This window comes from Penicillium verrucosum (genome assembly GCF_028828655.1).
Source record: "Penicillium verrucosum strain IBT 35672 chromosome Unknown utg000003l_segment0_segment0, whole genome shotgun sequence".
Classification (NCBI taxonomy): Eukaryota; Fungi; Ascomycota; class Eurotiomycetes; order Eurotiales; family Aspergillaceae; genus Penicillium; species Penicillium verrucosum.
This window is the reverse complement of record NW_026643212.1, coordinates 628,282-639,485: the sequence shown is the minus strand read 5'-3', so window position 1 is coordinate 639,485 and position 11,204 is coordinate 628,282. Positions and strand designations below refer to the sequence as shown.

General features: G+C 45.5%; 5 protein-coding genes across 5 annotated transcripts; 4 read left to right on the top strand and 1 right to left on the bottom strand.

Annotated features, from left to right (window-relative positions):
• Nucleotides 1-125: 125 nt before the first annotated feature.
• Nucleotides 126-1,557, top strand: N7516_008034 (uncharacterized protein; the record flags this gene model as incomplete). The annotated part of the gene is made up of 3 exons (XM_057220754.1): nucleotides 126-1,098; nucleotides 1,171-1,293; nucleotides 1,361-1,557. The coding sequence occupies 3 exons, from the start codon at nucleotides 126-128 to the stop codon at nucleotides 1,555-1,557; spliced, it is 1,293 nt and encodes a 430-aa protein (XP_057071026.1).
• A 971-nt stretch (nucleotides 1,558-2,528) lies between these two features.
• N7516_008033 (uncharacterized protein) lies at nucleotides 2,529-3,516 on the top strand (the record flags this gene model as incomplete). Its single annotated transcript, XM_057220753.1, has 2 exons — nucleotides 2,529-3,329; nucleotides 3,391-3,516. The coding sequence occupies 2 exons, from the start codon at nucleotides 2,529-2,531 to the stop codon at nucleotides 3,514-3,516; spliced, it is 927 nt and encodes a 308-aa protein (XP_057071025.1).
• Nucleotides 3,517-4,744: 1,228 nt separating this feature from the next.
• N7516_008032 (cytochrome P450) lies at nucleotides 4,745-6,427 on the top strand (the record flags this gene model as incomplete). Its single annotated transcript, XM_057220752.1, has 4 exons — nucleotides 4,745-4,807; nucleotides 4,871-5,989; nucleotides 6,050-6,213; nucleotides 6,274-6,427. The coding sequence occupies 4 exons, from the start codon at nucleotides 4,745-4,747 to the stop codon at nucleotides 6,425-6,427; spliced, it is 1,500 nt and encodes a 499-aa protein (XP_057071024.1).
• A 776-nt stretch (nucleotides 6,428-7,203) lies between these two features.
• Nucleotides 7,204-8,097, top strand: N7516_008031 (hemerythrin domain-containing protein; the record flags this gene model as incomplete). The annotated part of the gene is made up of 3 exons (XM_057220751.1): nucleotides 7,204-7,272; nucleotides 7,330-7,812; nucleotides 7,882-8,097. 3 exons carry the CDS (start codon nucleotides 7,204-7,206, stop codon nucleotides 8,095-8,097), a joined length of 768 nt encoding a protein of 255 aa, XP_057071023.1.
• Nucleotides 8,098-9,097: 1,000 nt separating this feature from the next.
• On the bottom strand, nucleotides 9,098-9,748 carry N7516_008030 (uncharacterized protein; the record flags this gene model as incomplete). Its single annotated transcript, XM_057220750.1, has 1 exon — nucleotides 9,098-9,748. The coding sequence occupies one exon, from the start codon at nucleotides 9,746-9,748 to the stop codon at nucleotides 9,098-9,100; it is 651 nt and encodes a 216-aa protein (XP_057071022.1).
• Between the last annotated feature and the right edge of the window lie 1,456 nt (nucleotides 9,749-11,204).

The following is an 11,204-nucleotide window of genomic DNA, read 5'->3' as shown; positions in this document are numbered from 1 at the left end:
TTCCTTTTCTTCTATTTCTGCGTTATATTTTATTAAGGCTAGGGGGACTAAAGGATCCTATACAAAAGCTTGTTTCACTATATCCTCTCGACTGCAAGCAGCAATCAAGCATCGCCAGTCTCAAAATGGAAATTCTGACTGAGACGATGAGAAACGCTCGCCTGGGTGGTCCATCTGAAGACCCAGAGCACTTGCTCTTCAACCCTCAAGAAGGTAGTGGATTAGCGCCAACGGCCTTGGATGAGATTCCCCGTTACCTGTTTCGGGTCGCCTCTCCCCATTCCGACGGAATGACAAATGGGACGTGGGTGCGTTCGAAGTCGGCCTATCAGAACCCGAATTTCTCTACAGAAGATGTCTTCTTTGGCCTGAATGCCGACAAACGGACAACCATAGCTCGAACACTCAACTTACATCTTCGATGGTGGCCACAGGGCGACGTAATAGACAATTTCGTTTCATGGACCAGCTCGTTGCTCTTCGCAATACAGTACATCTACTACCGACATCTGAGCCCCGACGATAGTTCGTGTTTAGAGGATATCAAGTTATATGCGATAGATACGATACGGTTTCCTAAAGGGACATTTCTTCGTGATTTGGATCTAATTGACGCATTCTGCGAATACGATGATCACCCACGAGGATATGACCTAGAGAATTTCCGCTCCCTTCGCACCAATACCAAACATTATTTTGGAGAATACCTTTCACAAGGATCATTGAAGATTCAGGGCAAACGCGAGATTATACCCGCGGCGTCTCTTTTTGAAGGTGATCGATTGCGCCGTCTACAGCCTCGTTTTCGTGTATTCAATGGTTTTCCATCTAGAAATGGGAGACCGATATTGGCAATTGAAGTCATTCGCCTTCGCGATGCTATTTGGCAGGCTACCGATGCACAAGTTTTATCGCCAGAAGAGATGGAAGGCCGTTTGAAAGCCGTCAAAGAGATTGTACAAGATCTCGAACCAAGCTGGAGATTTCCTCTTGCTATTTACTTCACCTCCCTCATTGGCTCTGAATCCCCAATTCAACAGGGAGGCGCGGCAGCTCACAATGTCTTCTCAACCCATTTCAAATCTATCTTTCCTAGCGGTGAGTCTATCCGTATTTCCACGCTTTGCAAACATGTACTATTTTAACAAGGGTACTAACAATATTCTGAAGGACAACAATCGTTGAGTCCTCTCAGCTTTAAGACCGTCGTACCAGAGACAATGCCTGAAATGAAGCAAGTCAAAAGACTTGTTCGTGAAATACACAAGGTTCACGCATTGGCACATGCACTAGGTCAGCGCATTCGTTATATTTTCTCTTTCTGACTCTCTTTGTTCCTTTTTCTGACATGAAATTTTAGATTGTGTCGGAAGAGCAGGAGCAAGTCTTCGCACCTTACATGATAGTAATGTGTTCTCGGACGATGGACATGCTCTTGTTGTGGCCGATCCAAATGAGTTGTTGGATCGTGCAGGCCAAACCCTTCTAGCAAAGCTTCGCTCCGTGCAAGATCTGTGTGAAGCGGTTATATCCACCATTTCATCCAATGGGGTATAGGTAGTGCTATCTTTCTATCACTTTTTCTTGCGCGTGTCTATCTCAGTCATGGAGAGTGACGCCACAATATAACCACTGTTTATTGGCTCAATGTGTTTGGTGATTTTTTATATGCGCAGATTCCAATGAATGAGTTCAATTTTTAAGTCAAAAGACATGGGCACTGCCGCACTGATTTCCGGGTAAGAATATATATTTTGTTTATGTGATAGGTATCTAGAAGATTAAACGCAATGCACTCGTTCTAAAATTCTAAGGGGGGATTTCATGCGCTTGAATGAATATACTAATAATGTTTTTGACTTCTATTACTGCATTTGATCAATACACCATTCCTTATATACTCCACCCCTGGATGGAGGAAACGAGTCACATGATTTCTGGGCTCGGTGTATATATATTCCGGTCGTATGGAGGAACCAACATCCACCTCCTGCATGGATGCACATCCTATGTAATTATTTTGTAGAACCTAGGATATGTAGTGTATCCACAGATAATTTATGATGCTTTACTTCTTGAACATATTCCACATATGTACCAAATCGAATGAGAACTACCAGTGTTGCAACTTCTGCTCATCTTCGTAGTTTCTTCATTAAAACTCCGAACTATCGCCTAAAACCCACTAAACCCACTAAAACCAGCCACAAAACAATCCAAAATCAATAGGCAACCCCCGAAAATGTGCACTTAAAAAGCTCGCTGGTCAATAATTGGCCACCTCAGCTCCGATCCACCCCATCCGATCGAACGGCGAATCGCCCAAATCAGCGAGATCAACAAAAAAATGCCCCGCAACCCCTCGCAACCCCTCGTCCAACCTCAGCTGAAGCTCTTCCATTCCATTCTGTTCTTTAAGTTTTGCTATTAAATTTATCGCATTTCCGTTTCCACTTTCTTCACTTTCTTCACTTTCATCTTAAATCACTCTACTCTATCTCACATTCATCCTCCACCTATCTACAACCATGTCTTACCGCGATAACCAGCAATACGGCAGTGGCGGCGGCGGTGCTAGCAACAGCTACTACAACAACGACGAGGACTTCTCCGGCCGTAACAACAACAATAACAACAACTCCTACGGTGGATCCAGCGGTGGTTACGGCAACTCTAACGAGGGCCGTTCCAACCAGGGCTACCAGAACCAGAGCCAGAACCAAGGCCAGGGTAACTACGGCGGCCGCCAGGAATCCCACGGTAGCGGAGGCTACGGACACAACAACAACGACTCCTACGGTGGATCCAGCGGTGGCTACAGCAACCAGAACCAGAGCCAAGGAAACTACAGCGGCCGCCAAGAATCCCACGGCAGTGGAGGCTACGGCAACAACAACAACAACTCCTCCTCCGGCTACGGCAACTCCTCCAACCACCACTCTTCCAACAACGATGACGACGACTACAGCAGTGCCGCCTCGCACGCACAGGAAAACCACAGCAGCGAGGACAAGTCCCTGTTCAGCACTGCTTTGAACTTCCTCAAGGACCGCAAGAGCTCCGGCAACGACGACGACGAGCAGCAGGCGGCTAATGCCCACCAGAGCATGTACGGATCTGGTAACTCCTCCAACCAGAACCACGATTCCAACACTATCGGTGCTGGTGCTGCTATGCAGGCTTTGAAGATGTTCTCCGGTGGCAGCAGTGGCAACGGTGGCAGCAGTGGTAGCAGCGACGGTGGTATGGATAAGAACAAGCTTATTGGGCTTGCTATGGCTCAGGCTGGCAAGCTGTTTGATGAGAAGAATGGATCTGGCGGTAATGTGGTATGTTATTCTTCCTTTCTATTTGATTGGGGATGATGGTGATGCTAATGATTGCTTATAGTCCGGAGACAAGCAGTCTGCCGTTAACTCTGCTGCCGAGATGGCACTTAAGATGTACATGAAGAACCAGGGTGGTGGCTCTAGCGGTGGTGGTGGGCTTATGAGTCTTGCCAGCAAGCTCCTGTAGATGTTTCTCTTTACATATGTACATATCTGGCACTTGAGATCTTTCTCTTTCGATTTTAGTGCTCTTGTCGCTTTTTGAAGAAGGAACAATCCAGGAAATCGCGAGGACAGGGAAACAACATACCGCGTAGTGCAAATGTAGCTGTGCATGACGTTTCGCATTACTTCGAACGTATTACTTGTTGGCTATGGGACTATTCCCTTTCACTTTTACCAACTATTAAATTGGGAGACCAAATTGTAATTTATGTTTCCGTCAGTATTTTCCATCAATATACTTCATTGGGCTAGATTGATGTGAAGTGAAGGCTATATATAGATGATACTAGTTCAGGCTCACGCATTCCCACTAACTCTGTTGTGTCAATACTACATACCCCTCCCCTCAACTGGACCAGGATCAGGTATATTCTAAACATACCGCAACCTGTCTCGGACTAACGGTGCCGATGGATAAACTCCATGCAAGACCATCGAGGTCCGCAACAATCCAAGCTGCCATTCGACGTTTCTAGACCAGCGAGGGTCATCCCCGTTGGGCACCGAACACCAAATGGTCTGTGTCTCGACTAGGCTGCGCCAAACCCCGCAATGGGTAGACCCGTGGACATCTTCAACCCGCAACCGGCCCGCAAAACCCACAAATGCATAAAGTAGCCTAAATAGGAAGGTTACCTCCCTATTCAAACCAGATTTGTGAAATTTATACATTTATACAGACTAGCCTCGACTCTACCATTTCTTGACTATGTCCAGAATGAATGGTCGACAAATTCCATTTGGGAAAATATGTTCAACAATGTCTCAAGCTGAACACTTCCCCAATCAAGTATCGAGGACTATGCGTGTACCTAAGCGGGGTCAAAATATGCTGACAGGACCGACTTATGCATTAAACTTATGCCTATTTTTCATGGCATACGCCACTCCCGTCTCAACCGTCAACATACATTCTGCAGCAACACGGGCGTAGATCAATCCCAATCGAGTCTCGCGTGCAATTTATCGCTCATGTGTGCTGTAACTACGGCATACACTCTTGTAGGCCTAAGCTCAATAGGTGTCATGTTAGTGCAATCATAACTATGCAGGAAACAGTGTGCACAATTCAAAATCAAAAGGACATGGCAAGGCTACGTTGTTGGTTTATATACTGTTCCAAGCCTTTTCTATTTTCTTGTCGTTGCATCTAGTCCTCTTGGCCCAGAAAAACATTCTCGTAATCAAAGATGCTTCTTCAATCCGCTTCAAGTTTACTGCATGAATACTACATTTCGGTTACCGCCGCTTTAGTACGCTCACTCCCTCTCTTCTATTAAACCAGTCTCTTTAATGTGCTAATGTTCTCTGGTTAGATCCTATTTGGATTGGTCTCGAAGGTATACTACCAACTCTTCATCAACCCTCTCGGCAAGTATCCCGGACCAAAGCTTGCTGCTACATCACGTATACCTCAACTCTACCACGCCTTCAAAGGTGACCTGCTTGAATGGGTTACTGGACTACATACCACGCACGGTGATGTAGTCCGCGTCGCGCCAGATGAGCTGAGCTATGCGACTGGCGAGGCGTGGAAGGGAATCTATGGCCATGCCTCTGCAGGGAAACAAGTCACAGAGAAAGACCTTCGATTCTACGGTCCATCCTTTAATGGAGCTCCAGATATCATCCGGGCCAATGGACCTGATCACGCTCGCTTTCGCCGCAACTTCTCCCACGCCTTTTCTGATCGGGCGCTTCGAGAACAACAATCTCTGATCTATGGATATGCGGATTCTTTAATTGATATCCTCCACAGAACGATCAAGGAGGACCCTGAGGCAAAAGTCAATATGGTCCGTATGCTCAATTTCACGACTTTTGATATCATGGGAGATTTGACCTTTGGTGACTCCTTGAATCTGTTATCTGGAACTGGTAACCTGAATTGGGTATGTGCAGTCTTTATCAGTATAAAAACCAATACTTTGCGCAGACTGGCACGCTACGTCCCTTGGACCACTCCCATTGTCCATAGGCTCATTCCGAAGGAGCTGAAGCAACAAAGTACCGCTCATTACGAGGCGTCCCAGGAGCGTGTTGATAAAAGGATTGACCTCAACCATACGCTACAAAAACCTGACATCTGGGGTATTGTCATGAATCAAAAGGAGGATCTTCGTCTCAGTCGCGCAGAGATGTATGCCAATTCCCAGATTTTCATGGTTGCAGGTACTGAGACCACTGCAACTGCACTAAGTGGCTTGCTCTATCACCTCCTGATGACGCCTGAGAAGATGAAGATCATTGTAGGGGAGGTTCGTGGGGCTTTTGAGAAAGATTCTGATATTGAAATGAAAGCTCTGGAGCATATGCCGTATCTCAATGCATGCATTGAGGAAGGATTGCGTGTCTATCCTCCTGTTCCAATCGGTCTGCCTCGCATTACTCCCGATGAGGGGTTGCTTGTTTGTGGTGAACACATCCCAGGAAAGGTATTTATTTTTCGCTCCATATTCTTTTCCATGGTTCCTAATATTTGGATTATATATTAGACGGCTCTGTCGGTTCATCACTGGGCTACATATCGCAGCGCTCAGAACTTCAGATTGCCAAATCAGTTCATCCCTGAGCGTTGGATTGGCGATGAGTTTGCCACCGACAACAAGGCTGCATTCCAGCCATTCTCATTTGGCCCTCGCAACTGTATCGGGAAGAAGTATGTCCTCTACTCGCCGGATAGTGGTTTAGTGGTTCTGAGTAGCTAATGATTGAATAGTCTAGCATACCACGAAATGCGGGTCATTCTGGCCAAGGTGCTGTATAACTTTGAGCTTTCTCTTCTTCCTGAGTCCATTGGTTGGGAGAAACAGAAAACCTTCTTGTTGTGGGAGAAGAACGAGTTGATGGTTCAGCTGAAGGCGAGAAAATAAAGGGGCATGGTACTTTTATGAGGAAAAGAAATCATCTAGCTCTATACATCATCTACCAAGAAGAAGTAACATTGACAGGAACATATCTATTTTGCATAGCATAGCACATCCAACACTTTTTCTATATTTTCCATCCTTCCTACCGGAAAGTTGTTCGCATAGCTCGAAATAGTATTTGTCAACCATCTAAGCTAGACCTATTTCAAGCGCCAATAGAAACTTTAGCGGAAGATTATTTTTCGTCGCTTAATTGCTCCCCCCAGATCTCCGTTGTCAATTAAGCCTTTTGTTGGCCCCCATGCAGGTTGATAACTACTTAATGTGTCTTACATGTGTTTTATTTATGCTGTCAGGTGGGATTGAATATATTGAATCAGACAGCAAACCAAGCTAGATGATCTTATCTTGTTCTTTGTCTTTGTCTTTGTCTTTGCTTTGACAGAGAACTAACCTCGTATACCTCCTTCATTTTTCCAAAACTACCCCTCCACCTAGTGGCTTTCAGCCGCAAATGGAGACTGATGCCCGAGTTAGCGACATGAAGACCAGTCAGACTTCTTTATTTCAAATTGGCTATCTGTCAGCTTATCCGGTCCTACTAGTGTCTCGTATTTGGTGATTTGGCTTATATTAATGGCTTGTTCTTAGTTGTGCCTTCCTACCATCGCGTACTTATTACAACTTCCCTAGCCCGATTTTCTCTAAATCCCCGAATCTAGTATAAGGAATCACCAAATCTACTTGCTGTGGTGGGATAAGTTATTCAACTGACTCTCATGGCAAATCCTGTATGGGCTGATGGGCCATGGCCACTAATCACAACCCCTTCTAAAACCCAAGACGTGGTAAGAAATCATTTCTAACTTTCTATTTCGATTACATTTCATTGATCCTTTTCTTAGTCAAAACATGCTTCTATTTACATTGCAAATGAAATGGCCTGTGCCCATAATTGTATGCTCCGGGGCCTCAACAGCATCTACCTCCAAGCAGAGTATGTCAAGAAGCCTCAAGACATTAAAGATTTTCTGTTTTTCATCAAGTCCTGGGCAGACTGGGTGTCCGACCATCATATCCTCGAAGAAAAACAAATGTTTCCCGGTTTCGAGAAAGTCATTGGCACGGCTGGCTTCCTCAACACCAACGTGGGACAACACCATGCATTCGAGCCGCAGTTGAAAAATCTACTAAAGTATGGAAGCCATACTAGCCATGTGGACTACGATGCCACGACGGTCCGTACAATCATTAAGGAAATGGCCCCAAGTTTCCGTCGTCATCTAAGCGACGAAATCGACAGTCTTCTCTCAATGCAGCCTTATAATGGAGCAGCGTTGTTGAAGGTGTACAAGCATTGCGTAGCTGAAGCAATCAAGCAAGACAAGGTATGTTGCTACATGCAGCGCCGGGATATCCAATGAAACAACCAATACTGATAAAATCTTCCATCACAGCAAGTGGTCCCTCCTATGGTACTTGGCCTGCGGGATGTCACATTCGAGGGAGGAAACCAGTGGCCTTCACTGCCCCCCATGGCTGCATGGGTGATATCTTATGTTCTGGCCCGGCGGTATTCGGGTTCATGGCGCTTCCTTCCATGTGACAGCTGGGGAAAGCCTCGCGCATTGGCATTTAGACCCGGGGATGACAACGAAGCAACAATGGGCTAAGAATGAGATATCCGTTTCGTCTTACCTTTTTTTATTCTCCTAACTCTTGCTGCACGAGACAGAGACAGGATGGTCAAATAGTTTGGTTTGGTCACGTGTGGAAGTCTATCCTTGTCTATATAAGCTTTCTTGGGATATATAATAGACCAGTCAAACAGCAGGGGATCTTATATCGTGTAATCATTTGAGGTTTCCCATTCTGTCCTTGGCCTATCACAACTGCGCCGTAAGGCCATTGAAGCAACAACAAACCTCCACGAGGCTCGGAGTATGCTTTCAGCCAAGGGTGTACTCTACTCCGTACATACCTCTATATGGACAGGATAATGTCTGTCAGCCCTAGAGGCGGGGTCGATTTCACCACGTCAGCAAAGTTCAGCTAGCCACGAGCGTCGTGTATACCCCTCCCTCGCGATGACATATATATATATATATATATATCTATATGTACCAGTATCTCCAGTTGATAATGTCCTTTTTTACCACGACTGCATTAATAAAAACCCATTTACCATGTCACCGTTGCCAGTTATTACCTGTGGTAGTAGCAACCCGCTAATTTTCAACACTGTCAAACCTCTTTACTTTTATGCCCTTAGGAGTGTAGGTAACAGATATGGTTGCCTACGTTCCGTGATCTTAAGCAGTCATATCATGTGAACTGTCCGATATCTCATCAATGGATGTGTTGAGCACTAGGGTCCTGACAGACATCTTCTGCCGATGTATGAACGTGTATAATTTCTATCAGTTGAGGAACATGAGAAAAGTGACAGGAAAGTAGAGGAATTAAGAACCGGGCAAAGGCAACATGCAAATAGAAAGGCACATTGCCAATGATAAGAACGCAAGAATTGTTCCAAGCCTGACAATAGGTCACTTACACCCTTCAAGTCTTCAGATCAGACACGCAATAATTTACGAAACCATAGGAAGCAAAATGGTGTGATTGAGAAGAGCTCAAAAACTACATGGCTTGCCAATGTGAAATGAAAAGCCATCATAAGTTCGCTCGTTCACTCCGTTCACTCTGTTCAATCACCCACCTCATAGCAGCCGCCATATCCTGCACATCGACCACAGACCGCGGAAGGCCATGCACAGCGCTGTGCTCGAAGGATCGTCGCCACTTAGGGAGGCAAAAGCTCTCAGTCACCAATGAGGACCGTCTCAACGCCGGTAGATCATTCTTCGCACGAACGTGAAGGGTTGGGAACGGTAAACGCGGCTTGTATAGATCTGGATGCAACGCGCATGGGACCTCTAACGGCTGGCGATCCAGAAAACTCATTCGGGACTTACGGAGAACTGGCTCCAGTACGTCGATGACCTCAGCCACTGCCTTGGCAGAAGTTTGAGCTGGTTCTGGGAGCTGGGATAGCTGGTCATATTGACCAGAGCGAAGACGCTGTTCGTCCTCTGGAGAGAGGGAACCGAACACGGATCGGTAGTAGACTGGGTCTGTTGCAAGTATTGGTACCGCCGAGCAGAAAATCCCGAATCGGACGGGAAGAGGCCTTTCTGGATATGTGACCATCTGGTCGAGCAGATAAGCGAGTAAAACCGAAGCCCCCTGGCTAAAGCCAAAGACTCCATCGAAGGGTCCTTGGTTCTGAAATGCCTCTTCAACCAAGGCATGAGCGGCCCTCATGCTGACAGGATCGAAGTCTGTCGAGTAGCAGAGGAAGGGACCAGAAACGGGGCGTGAAGTGCCTATTGTGATTACGGATTTGTTAATGTTTACCGAACGCCGGCCAGAAAATTCGGCTATAATGAACTCGCCTGGATCGGGTTGACATCTTACTTTCCCTCCCAGAAAATGAAACTCCCAGCTAGGATCACATACTCTTTTCAACCTTGACATGTGGGCCTCCATGAGATCGGGGCTTGTCCCGTAGCCATGGAGACAGAGTATCCTCATATTATCTGGTTGGGTACTTTTTTGGAAGGCAGTATATGGTCAAACCTGCGTCAGTAGCAATACCAGGTCAAGGAATGGTGACCAGGTAGATATATATATAAGAAGCCGGTGAATGCTTGAATGCCGCTGAGTGATCCACCGTCTGCCCTATAGGATAATTTCAATAGATCGCTGACATTCTGATGACTTTGAAAAAGTTTATACATTATATTCTCCAATTAAACAAACATCTTCGAGAATCGCAGGGGTTCTGTGCATTGATTAGACTGTGCATTAATTAGAAGAAGATCTGTGTAACAACCCTACATGAGACTATGGGAGGAGCTGAGTGGTGGGCTGGAGCAAGGGGGATGGAACCGATCAGGGATTGGAATATTAGTAATATTGATGCCTGAATATTTTCCGGCAGAAAATATTAATACCTGAATTACCATAACAGAGCCCTTATTAAGTAAAGTACTTTTAAGGTCGACAATATTGATGCCTTGAGAAACGGGCACAAATGTAACGCTATTCACACTCATACGAATTGCGGGGCTTTGAAATTGTTGAAAATATGGTATAAGAGGCCTCAACATCTAGAAACGGGAGATTTTAAAAGATTTGTGAGGTCAACTGGTGGGAATAGCTTCAATATTACCCGGAAGTGAGGCATCCATTTAAGAGCATCATTTTACAATACATTACAATACACTGTAAGAGCGGTGCCAAAAGGCGGTATATAATCAAGCACAAATAATGTATTAAATGGTATATTCAGGCATCAATATTAGTAATAATTAGTTTCCACACCTTCACAGGCAATAATTGCACGCCTACACGCTAGTCCAGAATTTAGGCCCACCTACTCCGTAGATAGAAGAAATGGCGGTCTGGGGGTTTAGACCTACTTGTTGGAGAAGCATGAGTTCCAAAAACGCTTTAGCTGAGCTATAAATGTGAAGAATAAGCATGCAAATAAAATCCCAACCTGAGAGGCCGATATCTAGCCAAGTGATCTGCAATCAAAAATTCGATATCATCCAACTGCACACCATCTCACATCTAACTTTATGTGCCAATAAAACCACCAATCAGCTCAGCCTTTTCAACCTACATCATTGTAGGTGTGCCGTAACTAAATCATGTTCACGACCCACTTGCACAGTTCCAGATCCCGAGCTGCAATTCACATGGTGTACGGAGT